Source organism: Zootermopsis nevadensis, unplaced genomic scaffold (assembly GCF_977971745.1).
Source record: "Zootermopsis nevadensis isolate Lab colony 2312 unplaced genomic scaffold, Znev_1.0 Znev_ptg000007l, whole genome shotgun sequence".
NCBI classification, from domain to species: Eukaryota; Metazoa; Arthropoda; class Insecta; order Blattodea; family Termopsidae; genus Zootermopsis; species Zootermopsis nevadensis.
In genome coordinates this window covers 18,705,971-18,721,856 of record NW_028259139.1, presented here as the reverse complement: position 1 = coordinate 18,721,856, position 15,886 = coordinate 18,705,971, and the positions used below count along the sequence as shown (strand labels likewise).

Genomic DNA, 15,886 nt, shown 5'->3' with positions numbered 1-15,886 from the left:
AACCGCCACCAGGCGCATCAGGCCGAAGATGGCTGTGGGGTGGGCCCTCGACGCGGACCAGCACCCGCAGCTGCAGCTCAACGCCTCTGCCCTGCGAGTGAAGGATGCGGAGACCGCCCTGACGCATGCCATCAGGGGCCATTTCCGGCAGCGCCTGCTCAGCAAACCAGATCAGGGCAAGGTCTACGCGGTGACGAGTGCCTCGACGCCGCCAAACCATTTTATGCGGAGCGGGAATTTTACTCGCTTCGCGGAGTGGCGGTTCGTGCACCGAGCCCGCCTCGACTGTGTGCCCCTGAACGGGTCCCGGCGCTGGGGGAACGGGGTGAAGGCGTGCCGCAGGTGTGGGTATGAGAACGAGACCCTGCCGCACGTCCTGAACCACTGCAAGCCGCACTTCGCCACCATCACCCGCCGTCACAACGCGGTCCTTGGTCGGCTCGTCAAGGCGCTCAAGCCTTCGAGCGGGACCACGGTCCGCGTGAACCAGACCGTGCCAGGTTTCAACGACGGTCTTCGGCCCGACCTCTTTATTCTTAATGAGGCGGAGAAGACCGCCGCGATAATCGATGTGGCTACGCCGTTTGAAAATCGGTACGCCGCATTTGAAGCCGCGCGGAATGGCAAGAAGGTCAAATACGACCACATTGCGAGCCACCTGCGTCAGCAGGGCTACGATGTGGTCGTAGATGCCTTCCTTGTTGGGGCGCTGGGTGGATGGGATCCGGCGAACGAGCGGATCATCAGCCAGTTGCGCCTTGGGCACCGCTACTGCCATCTTATGCGGCGCCTAATGTGCACGGACGCTATCCGCTGGAGTAGGGACATCTATGTCGAGCACGTGACAGGGGTCAGGCAATACGCCGAAGGCCGAGCCATCCCTGACGGTGCGCACGATGTGGATGTGCACTTCTCTGGCGGGGAGCGGTAACCCCCCCCTTTTGTGTTTTACCAAGATTTACTATGTCAGTGACATATTGGGTGTTTCAACATATGTCCATGAACCAATGACCGCATCAATGTATGTGTGACAATTATGAGAGTCTAAAAACTGTGTAGAGTGTTAAGAGGTGGAGATATGTATACCACCTAATTCATGTTTTATATTACCGATTACTGTATTATTATTTTTAAGCATTCTCTAAATAAAGTTAATCTGTTCTTATCAGCTTGATTTCTGATATATTCTGCATCGCAGAATAAGTAAATTGAACTACTTTTTGTAAAATGACTGGAGTTTAGAAGCTTGCTTCACTCCGGTCGCGGATCGACCTGGTATTGCAGTTTTGCCGGGTTCGGTCCACCGTTACATGTTTCATGGTTGGTGGTGTACTTTATTTTTAGAGTTGTGAAGTTTTTGAGTTGGTTTAATAAGCGCTCTTAAACGAAGTGGCCAGGAGACGGTGGCACGTAAGAGTTGTGATCACTCTATGACAATGTTGACGCTCCGGAGCAGATACACGAATTCTCTCCCTAGACTACAAGACGTCCTAACAAGTGGAACCTCCGATGTGAACTGAGAAAGGCCTTTTAAAGTGTAGTAGGGCCTGCGTACAAGGGCGACCATAATGACATCACCAACTGGCGCCCAATAGCAATATATAAACTGAAGATTTCTGTCTTCTGGGTTATTGCGCTGTGTAGTCTGGTCGATGTTAACCAACGTTTCAGAGGTCATACTGCCTCCGTCATCAGGGCGATGAATATGCCAATAGGGTGTGAGGAGTTGGATTTTATAGGCATAAGCAGGTTGCTGGCCAGGCACGACATCAAGTCTGTTGGTCTTCCGCCATAGAAAATTCCCAGTTTTCTCCGGCCGGTAAAGGACGACCTAGGACTGAAGACGCCTGGCGTATACAGAGTTCCCTGCGAGTGCGGAAAAGTCTACATCGGCCAGACAGGCCGTTCCGTTGAGGCCAGGATCAAGGAGCACGAACGCCACATCCGGCTCGGGCAGCCCGAGAAATCTGCGGTTGCTGAACACCGCTTCAACTTGGAGCACAAGATACAGCTAGAGGACACTTCTATCCTCTCCTCAAAAACCGGCTACATGGACCGGTTAATCAGGGAAGCCATCGAGATCGAACTTCATCCTGATAACTTTAACAGGGAAGATGGACTTCACCTGAGCCGGTCCTGGAAGCCTCTGATCCACACACTCCGAGAACGAGCCAGAACCAACCAGACCACTAACTCGGCCCCTTTCAGGGCCTTTATCCATACAACTACACTCACCTTTCTCTCTCTACTTTCTCTCCCTCTCCCACCCTCGCCCACGTGCTACCATTGGTCCACTCCCATACCTGCTCCCATTGGCTCGGGGCAGGCTACACCTTTCACGTCCCTGCCTATAAAATCCAACTCCTCACACCCTATTGGCATAGTAAAGCCTTGCGGCTGGCTTACTGGAACGCCGACGGTGTTCGCGGCAGGAAGCTGGAGCTGGAGCAGTTCCTCGGTGACTACGGAGTCGATGTTTGCCTCCTGAACGAGACGCACCTCACGTCGGGTCGGGCCTTGAGGTTCGCAAACTACGTTTGCCACCGTACGGACCGCCCGACGATGGGGGGCGGCACAGCGATCCTTGTCCGCAGGGGCATTGATCATTACCCTGTGCCGGTCTCGGGTCTGCAGCAACTGGAAGCAACCGCCATTCACCTGGTGCTGGCAACCAGGAAAGTCAAGCTCGTGGCGGCATACCTCGCACCCACCCGGCCCTGGATTGAGTCGGACTTGACCGAGTGCTTGAGCGGGGGTTTCCCGGTCCTCTTGGCTGGTGACCTCAACGCGAAACACACGGACTGGAATTCTAGGCTGATCTCTGCTAGGGGCTCGCTCCTACGTGATTACGCCAACAGAAATTCCTGCTTGATCTACGGGCCGGATTCCCCAACCACGGCTTCCTACACACACAACGCCACACCCGACGTCATTGATATTGTCCTCATCAAGGACTTCGTCCTACCGGTGCACCTGACTGTATGCCCCGCACTCAGCTCAGATCACCTGCCCGTCCTCATTGACACCACGTGCCGATCGTCCTTTCAACACCTGCCTGATCGCCCGGACTTCGCGAGAATGGACTGGGCTGCATTCCAGGCTTGCCTCGAAAGCAGACTCCCGGGGAACCCCGTGGTAAACAACGAGGAGGCAATCGACAAGTGCGTCGAGGAGCTGACCAGTGCTATCCTGGAAGCCACAGCAGTGTCCGCTCCCAAGCTTCGACCCCGCGTTGACAGGCGGCCGCTTCTGCCCACTAGTATTCGGGATGAAATACGCCTGAAGAACCGGCTGAGGAGGCGGTGGCAGGTCACGAGGGACCCCGCTCTTAAGACCCAGGTCAATCGACTCCAGAGGTCGGTGACCTACCGTCTCAACGAGTGGCGGAACGAACAGTGGAGCGACACGCTCGAATCCTTGGACTGCGAGGACCAGTCGCTTTGGAAGATGACCAAGCGGGTGATGCGAGTCCCCATTCCGTCGTCCCCCTTGATAGTGCCGGGAGGACTGGCTCTCTCGAACCCCGAGAAGGCAGAAGCCCTGGCCGACAGCCTTGAGGTCCAATTCCAGCCGGTAGACAACCCGTCGGACCCGGCTGCAATTGACATGGTTAACGAGGCGATGCGAGCATACGAGTATGCCCCCGCAAGTGAACCGAAATTAACCAGTCCCTTGGAGGTCGCCCAGGCCATCAAGGGACTCAAGGTTGGCAAGGCTCCGGGCCCCAACGGTATACCGAACAGGGTCCTGAGACATCTCCCACGACGCGCGGTAACCTTTCTCACGAAAGTGTTCAACGCGGTCCTCCGCAGGCAGCACTTCCCCTCGGCATGGAAACACGCTCGCGTGGTGTCCATACTGAAACCGGGGAAGGACCCCACGCTACCTTCTTCCTATAGACCCATCAGTCTTCTCGACACGGTCGGCAAGCTCTGCGAGAAGATCCTCCTAACGAGGGTCCTACACGAGGTCAGCGAACGCGGGCTGCTGCGCGACGAGCAGTTTGGGTTTCGACCCAGACACAGCACATCGTTACAGCTGGCTCGCCTCGTCGAAAGGGTCAACAGAAACCTTGATGAGAAGCGGCTGACCGGCGCGGTTTTCCTGGACGTGGCCAAAGCCTTCGACACAGTCTGGGTCCAAGGCCTCCTATACAAACTGACCGTCCTCAACTTCCCGTCGTACTTGGTAAAAACCATCTCTTCCTACCTCGCTGACCGGACATTCCAGACGTCCTTCCAGTCGGCCACGTCCACACGTCGAGCCATGCGGGCTGGAGTTGTGCAGGGCGGACTTCTCTCCCCTGTGCTCTTCAGCCTGTATGTCAACGACATACCCACTCCGTCCCGACACGTCGAGTTAGCTCAGTACGCGGACGACACGGCTCTAGTAGCCACGTCCCGTAGCCCAACGCTTCTCGTCAGGTATCTGGAGACCTACCTCAGTAGACTTGAGCTCTGGCTCAGGGCCTGGAGGATTGCTATCAACGTCTCGAAGAGCACCGCGGTTCTCTTCGTCTCGGCGAGAAGACGCATCCAACAGCCCAGAGCGGTGCAGTTTCTCGGACAGCCGATCGAATGGGTCAAAACAGCTCGGTATCTGGGGGTCACCCTTGACGCCGGGCTTACCTGGTCGGCGCACGTCAACCAGGTGGGAAAGAAGGCGGCGCAACGATTAGGTGTGCTAGGCCCGCTCATCAATAGGAGAAGTGGCCTGTCCATCAGGAACGGTGTGCTGCTCTACAAGCAGCTCATCTGTCCCAAGATGGATTACGCATGCCCGATCTGGAGGTCAGCCGCCCGCAGCCACGTCCGGAAGCTGCAAGTTCTGCAATCCAAGTGTCTTCGCATTGTTGCTAACGCGCCCTGGTACGTTAGTAACAGGCAAATACATGAGGATCTGGGGGTCCCTTTCTTTGCCGACCACACCAGAGCACTGACTGAGAGGTTTGACTCGAGGTTAGCTGGTGTGGGGAATCCCTTAGTTCGGCAAATCGGGAGGCACTCGTGCCGAACGAGGGCTGCCAGAGGTCGCCCAAGGGCAACCGAGGGCGACCGATGTTCAGCAGGCCAGCCGAGGCCGTCCCCAAAAGACGGCCAAGTCGGCACAACGAGTGGTTAGACTACTCGGCTACCCTGACTGAGGTTTTCCGTGCTTTTCCTCAGTTGTAAGGCGAATGCCAGGGTATAACTTAATAGGGTCACAGCCCGCCACCCCCCCGATCATGGAGGCCATCAGCTGAAGTGATCTACCCCCCCATGCCGCAGAGGCCTTCAGCCGAAACGGCCCCTCCCTCTCTGGGTTCAAACCCCAGAGATCCAACCAACCAAATTCCTTTGGACAACTTGCCTGACGGGATAACCTCCCATCAGCAGCAACAGATCCCAGTTTGAATGGTCGAGGCTCCAGCCACGGCGTAACCCAGTTAGCGTCAGCAAAATTTCCGTTTTTTACATTAAGACCGTTTACCATTTCCAGCAATGCGCCTTGAGCGCAGGAATGGTGTCACCTAGGTAGGGACGAGGCTTGCGCTTGCGCAGACCTCCGCCCTCAGTTAGCTTTTTGGTTGGTTGGTTGGCCTATTGGCATATTCATCGCCCTGATGACGGAGGCAGTATGACCTCTGAAACGTTGGTTAACATCGACCAGACTACACAGCGCAATAACCCAGAAGACAGGAATCTTCATATTCACCGCTGTGAGAACCTCAAGTCTTACACAGATTTATTATTGATGAGCTTTAACGGAATCTGTTGACACATTCCAATTCTGTTTAAAATCTTACGATAACTTCGTGAAATTTACACAATGAATATTCCGATCAATATTTGCTGCGTAAGAATCTCCAGATTAACTTAGTTGCCATGGTTACAGTAATTGCCTGTGGAATGCCGCTGGTAACACGCTCACATACGAGTGTGTATGTGCAAAAGCAAATATTCGATTCGACCTTTTATACAGAAATATGGTTGGAGTTAATAATCGTCATTTATTCATCGTCTGTGCCACAAACTTTGATTGAAGTCTCAGCTTATATTAAGATCCATTACGTGTTTTAGTTCAACTACAGCATCTCACCGTTAACTGCATTGAAACGTCCACTCAGCTTGAATAGGAAAATCCTCCAACTGATAATAACTTCTTTGGTTCAGCGTTCAACTAAACTAAAGATCCTACGCCATAAGAAGTGTATCTTAGCTGCAATAACAATTTCACTCATCTCCGACGATATATATATATATATATATATATATATATATAGTCAACCCGAGATCACATCAGCGTGATAATCTTCAGCTGATTGACCACATAGGGACAACAGATATCGGAAAATTGCAGCAAGAAGCCTTCGCTCTACTTCCAAGAGTAAATTACCCGAATGGCTTCAAACTCATAGACAGCTCTAACATTCTAATATTTTAAAATTTGGTAGTAGCCATATTCTTTCTTGCAATTCATCATGCGCTTTAACCCGAGAGGAAAAAAGTTTCTATCCAAGGTCAAATGCCCTGTAATTTCAGCCACTCACCTCTTACTAATATTCGTGAAACAATCGCACTTATTCATGAGAATGTTATCCGCTTGAAATGTCTTTACAATTTACCATTCGTATCTACTAGTTTCCAACAATTAAGGAGATCCACCTGATGATGACCAAATAAGGTCGAAACATGCAATGGCTCTTAATAGACATCGAGCCCATAATCACACGCTGCTGTGTTGACGGGCCTTCAACCCAATCTTCAACATGCAGAAGGTTGCCTCGCTTGACACTCGAAGCAACTAATTGTCATAATTTTCTTTCGATGATACGTAATTTTGACGATTAATTAAAGTTATCGAATCAAAAAGAATGTGGTTATCGAAGCGTGCATTTCGCACGGGACATACGAGAAATAAATTACATTTTTGAATGTAACCCAAAATGCAACACTTACTGAAGTATTTCAGTTTCGGCTGAAACACATTTCAATAGATTTGTCTAAGATCGATTTAATCTTGATTTCGATTCTCTCCTCAACCTGTGCATTTGTTATGAGCGTCGTTAAATAAACGAAAAAACACATTTTCCTGTATATATACCACAGTCTATTTCGGTGATTTCCCAACCAAATTATGTGTGAATTTCTTGTCTCCTCTGCAATGGAACATGGCATCCCTTCCTAAACGTTCATAAGGTCCACATTGAACTGTTCAACAGGTAATAAAACACCCGTACGTGAGGAAGAATAAGGCGTGCAGACCCGTGATCTCGGAGACGCTCACATTCCTGGACGACGCGAAAAGGTTGTCGAAGGACGACAAAGACTTCATGACACCAAGGATTGCCCGCCCGCGAATCCCACAGGACATTCTATTTGCTGTTGGTGGGTATCGTGACGGACGCCAGACAGATGTGATCGAAGCGTACGACGCACGAGCAGACCGGTGGACTGTGGTGAGTTGCACGCATTTCTATTGTTACCGTGGGTTGTTAAATGACGCCTCCGAGAAAAACTACTTTTCCTCTTTGTTGCTAAACTTAACCCCTCGCTGAGGGAAGTCGTCTCCAGACGTGCTGGCATTTAAATTTAGGTCTTCGGAACCACGTTCAATGACGTGCGGCTGTAAGCCTAATTTCAAATGCCCATAAGTATGGAAATAATAACGACTGATATATGATGTTTGTAGTTGAATTGTCGTGGAAAAAATGCTCTTTCTGTTCATGTTGTGGCAACGTCGCATTTTGGGATCTGTCATGGCAAAGTCCGTGTATGAATGCGTGACCTAAGAGTTTACGGAATCTTCACTGTGGTGATTGTTTGTGAAGGGAAGAAACGTGCCTGTTATCCCAAAAAGGTTTATTTTACAATCTTACCTAATGCTGTGAGGGACAGAGGGGAAAAAAGTTTCTGAAACGGTCAGGGACTCCATAATTTTTCTATAATATATGCCGTTTTCATGTTTCGGTGTGGCAGAATAACAACATTTTAGCACCCCTATATTTACAAGGGTAAGGAAAGAAGCCTTCCTAGAAAGAGACAGGTTATAACTGTTATGTATGATGCATATATTTTGCCTTCAGTTCAGGGTCAGATGGTGGGGTGAGGCTGCAACATTTCCTCCCCCTTATTCCTGACACAGGCCTCATTGCGTGTTATGCAGGAAACGCCAGAAAAGAATAGAATCTCTTTATTTGTGTAGTGTAGTGTGGTGACCTTTCAAGAACTACATACAAAACTCAACATCTTCCATTGCTAACATACACAGTGTTCATCATATAAGATAAGATTACAAAACCAACTTTGAAATTCTAATCCACCTGCTTCCATTCCTCACACAGAGTGCTCATCTTATAAGGTAAGATTATAAAACCATCTTTTAAAAGGATTTCAGTGAAATTTCATTATTATGTCCCATATAGTTTAAAAGTTATGATAAAAAAAGTGTTTTAGAGTAAAATTTAAATGGACATCGAAAAAACCCCCACTGTACGAGCTCGACTGCGGCATTTAAACACCCCAGCTGACGGGTTAATTACAAGGACCTCTTAGCCTCTTTATTTCGTGTTCGTTTATTTTCATAGCAGTAAACGCTTTTTTAAGAAAAGATTCAAAGTCATGAATTAAAAAGAATAAATAAATTACTCAAATTCTGAGTCTCGTGTAAAATGTAAGTTCTAATATGAATCGACGAAGGATGAGAAGTTTTCCTTAAATACCGTTTACAATAAGCGTCCTACTTCAACTGTCATGGCAACCTGTCTGCTGATTTTAGTCATCGTTGATCGTCAGTGGATTTCAACGGAATAAATGAAGCACTGATCAATGTCGATGTCGGCCATCTGCGTGGTAACGCCTCGTGAAATAGAAGGCTTTGAGGCGGGGTGGGGGACTTACTGCCTCCATCTTGGCGTCGATAAAACCCAAAACACCAACATCTGTCCTTTCCAAAGTACGAACCTGAAATGTCAGCTGTTGATCAGAAATTGATTCTACGTTTGTCTGTCGAACTTGACGAGAGCTTCTCTTCGGGACTTCCTGATTCCTCCGCCTCTCATAAATCCACGATTGCTCCAAGTTGATTTCTCACGGTCTTTGTCGAGTGCCTCCCTCCACGGTGTAGCAATTTCGGTCCACTGTTGGGGGTTGCACCTCTGCTCTGGTGGTTGGTCGCTTGGACTCTAATGTAATGACTTCACATCAGTAGACCGAATGACCCAAAGAAACACAAAACCATGACCTATCGTTCCTGCAGGTGGAGGGGATCCACTCGATCGGTCCGCGAGCCGACCACGGCACGGCAGTGGTCGGTTTCGACATTTACGTCATCGGTGGTTACGACTGCGGCTTTGAAGATTTAAGATCATGTTTCTGCTTCAACGCTGTTACGAAGACATGCCGCGAGGTGGCGCCTATGCATGAATGCAGGTAAGATGCAGCTTCGTAACTAAGGAACTCCTTGGAACAGAGTCCTTCTTAAAAAGCTGATAGTCGCTCTCTTAGTCAAGATATAAATCTGGGCAGGGGTTGTACAACTGTACCACTCACATACATGAGCATCGTGCAATGTGTGAATAGGTCGGAGGACTTTTGCGACAAAGTTGGTTTAAGAATGCGATTTGCTTGTTAATTCATTTGAGTTAAGATTTAACGATGACGAGCGAACAATTGCGGTCTGCGAGAGGAAATGCATCTCCATCAGAAATAAATGAGCATAGCAGAGCTTGTACTTTTATCGTTTCAGATGGGGTTTTAGTGTGGCAGTTCTGCGAGGTTCAGTGTACGCCATGGGCGGTTGTGTTTATGACAGAACGGCGGAAAGATATGACCCCAAGACGAACCAGTGGTCTTTGATCGCTCCCATGAACACAAAGCGATCCGAGGCAAGTGCGGCTGTACTGAATGGTACGTAAATCCTGTTAAACAGAAATTTGTGAATTAGTCTGTCCGCGTGTAAGAACGCAAGAATGTTGAAGGAATCGCAGGATTTGAGGTTCTCACGGCGGCGAGTAAGAAGATGGCCGTCGTTTGGCTTCCGCTGACGTTTCAGACGAACATTATGCCTTCATCTTCAAGGCATTCCTCGTCGCTCTTGATCTTAGTTTCCCTCACTCCATCGTCCCATATTCTTTCATTATCCCTTTCTTTTATCCGTGCTACGGACTACGTTATTTCACAGACTGCAAGGGCTTGAAGTCTTGAATTTGTTTTTGCAGACAAAATATACGTCGCTGGTGGAAGGTATGGTAAGAATTATCTAAACTCGGTGAAAGTTTATGACCCGGGCACCGACCGATGGACGTTCGTTGCTCCAATGCTTTCTAGACGTTGGTTTCTTTCTTGCGTCGAGTTCCACGGCTTCCTGTACGCCCTGGGTGAGAACTCTGGACATTCTGAGTGATGCCCCTCTGTACTTCTTACAGAATTTGCTATTGTGAAATGTTTTCCTGGTTTTCTCTGAGTGACTGAGATTTTATGAACAGAATTTTTCTCCCGTCATCACAGAGTTAGTTTGTCAGTAATTTTAACCCGATTCGTGGTTTCGATTACATTCTCGACAAAGAACACTTAACTAACTAACTAACTAACTAACAATCTCTTGTGGTATCGCAAGTAAATTATGCCCCATTTTTCACAGTCCCAGTTTCAAAGGTAAATATTTTGTTCTTGTAGCAAGGAAATTCCAGTTTGCCGCTCTGTTATCCCCAAAAAGCCGATGGTTTAAAGCAGCCCCTTCGCAATCTTTGCTTCAAGTACGAAAATGAAATTGTAGCTGTTCCTGGTGCTAATACTGACAATGCAAGAGGGAATGAATTTTCTTCGTTGTATTTAATTCATTCGTTGTGTTTACGGAATTATAAATTTTAAGAGCGTAAATCCGTTTGTAAGACGGTCGGATTGTGAAGCATCGAAGTTACGGGAAATACAAACATCTAGAAATTTGTAATTGGTAATCTTGAAGATAAGATACCACTTGTGACACATTGGCGTAAAAGGAAGGATAATTTTAAAATGTTTTTAAGAATTTAGATTATGTGAGATGAGTTCAACTACCGAATTTGTGAATAAGGTGATGAATCTTGTAGCTCTATAAAGTTCAAATATTTCGTGGTCAGGTCTCAGAGTAATACATATGAAGAAGGGAACCGCTTAAAGGGGTTAGAATAAGTTTCGTTTGGCAGATTTTTTATATCCTGTGACCTGTTACTGAATGTGTGTTTGTGCAGGAGGACTCATAGAGACATCAGTCATTCTCAGAACCGAAAAGTACGACCCTGCAGAAGACTCGTGGACCGAAATTCCTGGCATGAGCAGCTGTACAGGTTACGCAGAAGTGATAGACGATATGATCTTCGTTATCTGTAATTATTATAAAAAGGTCAACTTCTTCTCCCACGTCAAGTGTTTCAATGACAAGGAAAATCGATGGTTTGTTTCTTTGTTTGTCTGTTTCTTTGTATGATTGCTCAGGGCTGTATAATCACAAACTGTTACGTTTGAAAAGCTCTAGGAAGTGAATCATTTCCGGTCAAGGTATATGCGATCTTGTGGATGCAGCGCCGAGTAGTGAGGTAGAAACTGACCGACGTTTCGGAGGTTCTTACTGCTTACTCAGGGCCTCGAATAAGCGCGCGAAAAATGGAAGGGAGGAAGGGGGTAGAATTGAAACAGGCAGGGCGATGTTGCGGTCAAGCTGATTGCTCAAAGCAGAGGACGAATGACTAGGAACTGCTAATCAGACGTAAACTGTAACTGCATTAATAAGAAGCTCTTTGACTAAGTTTCTTTGATCAGTGGCACTCTCTCGGGCAGGAAGTTTCTGGCGTTCAGCACATCAGCATCGCCATAATCTTCCGCTTTCAACAAAGTGTTAGGCCAGTTTCAGGTTTAACGACGCCTATCAGTCTCATGTTCCCATTTTTTATGGAGGTTTTTTGGAAAAGTCTGTCTCTTGGCGTGTTTGGCCACGTAGTCTCCTGAAATCTGTTGACGGAGTTGGTAAACAGCTCCAAAAACATCCCAGAAGACAAATTTCTTCATACGTGTTTGTGCAAGAGCCAGAAATCCCACAGAAATTCATTTTATTATGGTTTTTGTCTGTCTTACGTGTAGCAGAACTATTTTTGGTGGAACAAAATTGTTTTGAAAATGTATTGCAAAAAGAGGGAAATATTGTCATGGGCGCACGTCTCCAACAAGACACGTGTATCTCTCCAAATAAAATTTATGATTAAATTTATTATTCTGACCGAAGGTAATGGCTTAATGAAGTGTACCAAACGCAGTTAGCTCAGAACACAAGTCACTTGACAGCCTTTTAAAATACTGGTAACCTCTCCTTCCACTCTGATTGTAATAAAATATATTACGTTATAATAGCAATATGGCCGGGGTTTTATGTGCATGAGTGAAAGAAAGATCACATGAGAAATGTTCTGAAATATGGTGAGGCAATGAATTCCGATTGGGGGATCTTTTGTTAAGGTTATTTGGAAACAAATTATAAGCAACGACATTTCGGTGGAAGCTGTGCCCTTAGCTTCAAGCAGTTTCCCATTCAACCCAAAGACATGGATATTTTTAGGGCAAAAGATTTTACGACCCCCAAAGATAATTCTTTTTACTTATTCTACATCGAAATATCTGATATTTTAGAACCCCAAAAGTAAAAGTATATATATACATATTTTCTGTAACTGTGTCCGCAAAATGCGGTAAAAATTGTCTTGAGTGTAGATAACACTGATGGATGATGGAAGATTGTTTGTTTTCACTTTTAATATTTCAAATTGCAGGGACAAAATGACAAACATGAATGGTCGTAGATCCTGGATGTCGATTTGTGTCATCAAGAACCTACCGAATGCACGCGATTACGCCTACAAGCACAGAGACAAATCGATGGAGGCGAAATGCAAAGAAATGTTGGATTCGGAATGTAACCGTCCATCTGCTGATGTAGCCACGGGTTCGAACCCAGTAGCTAGGCCGGCGCTGGTGCGGTTAAAACGTTTGTTACTTCGGTGCGCGGAGAGGGTTAAAGGTTTTCTCAGGATACCTTGACATAAGGTCAGTCGGTGGGCGAGGATCTCCGACCCTCAGGGAATAAACGGAGAGGCCTTAATTGGAACGGCGCTCGCGGGAGGGCAGTGAAGTCGCTGAGCTGGTGCAATTCTTGACGACACAGTTGTTGTTGTTGTTGGTGAAATCACTCAATTTATTCACGAAATGAGACGCACTGATGCAAAGACACAATTATGTTGATATTCAGGCAGTGCAATGAATCGGCTGTTTATGAACGACTTGAAGTCCAACCCAACACAGAAACTGTTCTTAAATTTTGAATTGAATGCGGCGATCCGATTCGACACCTGAAATCACCCCACGACGTCGGAAACGCTCCGAAAAGTCACATTCGAATTTCATTGGTCCCAGTCGCAGTGAGGCGTCTGTTCTAGGGCAAACGTCATTCTACATCTGGAAAGGCGTAAGTTTTCGCCTCGTAAACAACTTTTACGAGGCGAAAGCTTTGTGAGTGTCACGGAAGGTCTCGAGGAAAGACGTTGAAGCGACTGATTGTCGCTACTCTCTTCCAATACAATCTTTCGAATTTGGATGATTCCGTTGTCGAAAACAAAACCAAATACAGAGACAGAATCGAAACAGACGCCATGAGAAATTGAGAAAAAAGAGGTACTGAAATATATAAAACGCGACATTTTAAGCCCCTGAAAATATGATGTCAGGTGGACTTAAAACACAGTTCTCAGTCCAGTATCTTTGATACTATTTTACAATTCATAATTTCAGTTAATACTAATAATTTATCTCGTAAATAATGACAGAAGTTTTAGCAACATCAATTTCAAAACAACATTTTTACACAGAATCAAATACGAGGTGCTAAGTCCTAAGTTTTTGTGTTTATCTGGACGTAATCCACCGCTCAGTATTCCAAAAATGAAGCCACTACGTTTCAGGAGCTGACTCTGTTTCTAGGATATTGAACGACAGAGAAACAGCTGTACTGAATACATTGCACCACCATTAGAACACACGAAGGTTTACTCCTAATATAATAGTCAATGCTCATCATAATTTGCTATGCGAGTGCGATGGTGGCGCCTCTTGTGAAACTGGGAGGTGTCTGGAGTAAGGCGCTCGGTTTTATTTACGTGTTTTTGGTAGTCGCCGTGAAGGTATTTTTACTTTTAATTTACTCTAAAGAGAAATATTATAAATTGCGTAATTTTAATGTAATTTGTATTGATACTGCTGGAATAAATTGTGTTACTGTCGAACAAGATGAAGGTTCATTCCCGTCAAGATATACGGGTCACACTACACTAGGAACTGATACAAACGTGTTACAGAAAGACGGACCTGAAGTTGATCCGGAATCTAGCCAACTGATAAAGGTTGCTATAAACGCTCTGACTCCATCGCATGTGAATCTCCTGATACGGCAGCCATAAAGTTTCAGTGGTGGCCGATGGCTAGGAATTCGGGGGTCATTTCAGGCACACGCGAAAGCCTTAATTCGCTCGAGTAGGAGAGAGTGAGGCCATGAAGCCGATTGTACAATAAGCGAAAACGTCGATTTCTGTTCGTGCAGTAAATTGAAAGAGTAAATGCATAAATGGAATAAGGGCTTCCAATCAACTTCGCCATGAAGAAACGGTTAACACGATTCGATCTTTCAGAGCATAAATTCCACACCCTCACAAATTTTTCGAACGACATGTAATGCATTAATATTTTTAACGAAACAATTAATTTTGTGTAAACCAGAAAGATGTTTACCTCTCATCATGCACACGTGGCTAATCAGTTATAGTGCGCTGAACCAACTGCTCTTGTTATGAAAAATCAAATCGGGAGACGAGGGAGAAAGGAGTGGTCCACTATAAATTCTGTTATGCAGAGTCCATTTGTTTAATAATGTTGCGCCAACAGCTAACATTTTCTAACATGAAGTAACTTCTGAGTGACAAGTTCGGAGGTATGTAAGATGAAATGGGCGGTGTGTATTTTAAAATGTTATTTCTGGTATTTATTTTACAAAACAGTTCAAACTGACGAATATATGTCACGATGTTGAGAGTGTTGAACTGAAGAATATTAAGGCCCTATTCTGTGTTACCTGAAATTTCTGTCGAAATGCAGAAACAACCTATGCGCTTAGCTCGACACAGACTGGATTCAAACTGGACATTTCCAGAACGAGGCACAGTTCCTCACTCAGACTGAATGTTTTACGAAGTGTCCCTCCCCCTCTGGGCTCAAACCTCAGAGAACCAACCAACCAAATTCTTTGGACGGGATAACCCCCCATCAGCAGCAACAGACCCCAGTTCGAATTGGCGATGCTCCTGCCACGATGGAACCCCGTCAGCGTAAACAAAACCCCCGTTTCCATTTTAAGGTTCTGTTTACCATTTCCAGAAAAGCGTTTCGTACGCAGGAATGGTGTTACATAGGAAGAGACGATGTCCTGCGCATGCGCAGGACTCCGCTTTTAGTTAGTTTTGGTTGGTTTCCATATTTATACATTGTTGGTAGTTGAAAAAAAATTACTCTAACTTATAATTTAGTTACATTCAATCATAAATGTAAAAAGTGAATAATTAATATTAAATGTGTTCTCTATCAGAAGGAAATAAATTTAAAAATAATGAGAAGCTGCTTAAGAAATAATTGCAATTTCATTGCCCTTATTGAAAAATAACGTCGGGTTTTATTTTACTTGATTAATTTTAAAAATAATTTTTCAAGACCCCGGGCCTGTTGACCCCGTCACCCCTGGACCAGGGAAAATGTTTCCGGGGGCCTGAGGGACCCATGTTTCAGGGTTATGGCGTAGAAAATGGAAGTGTAATCGCCTCTGAAGTTGGCAGATCCCT

The 15,886-nt window shown here is 46.3% G+C and overlaps 1 protein-coding gene and 1 non-coding gene across 3 annotated transcripts; both read left to right on the top strand.

The window, feature by feature from the left end:
* Positions 1–1,123: 1,123 nt before the first annotated feature.
* LOC147874660 (U2 spliceosomal RNA) lies at positions 1,124–1,309 on the top strand. The gene has a single exon (XR_015534030.1). It is a non-coding gene; the product is annotated as a U2 spliceosomal RNA (small nuclear RNA).
* A 7,220-nt stretch (positions 1,310–8,529) lies between these two features.
* Positions 8,530–14,338, top strand: LOC147874659 (kelch-like protein 36). 2 transcript variants are annotated; one of them, XM_087344519.1, is made up of 5 exons: positions 8,530–9,410; positions 9,727–9,887; positions 10,199–10,357; positions 11,210–11,411; positions 12,779–14,338. In XM_087344519.1, exons 1-5 carry the CDS (start codon positions 9,397–9,399, stop codon positions 13,044–13,046), a joined length of 804 nt encoding a protein of 267 aa, XP_087200645.1. In that variant the 5' UTR covers positions 8,530–9,396; the 3' UTR covers positions 13,047–14,338. The 2 variants fall into 2 exon arrangements, with proteins under 2 accessions (XP_087200645.1, XP_087200646.1); XM_087344520.1 differs by lacking the exon at positions 10,199–10,357 and having other exon boundaries at positions 12,779–14,336.
* Positions 14,339–15,886: the final 1,548 nt, after the last annotated feature.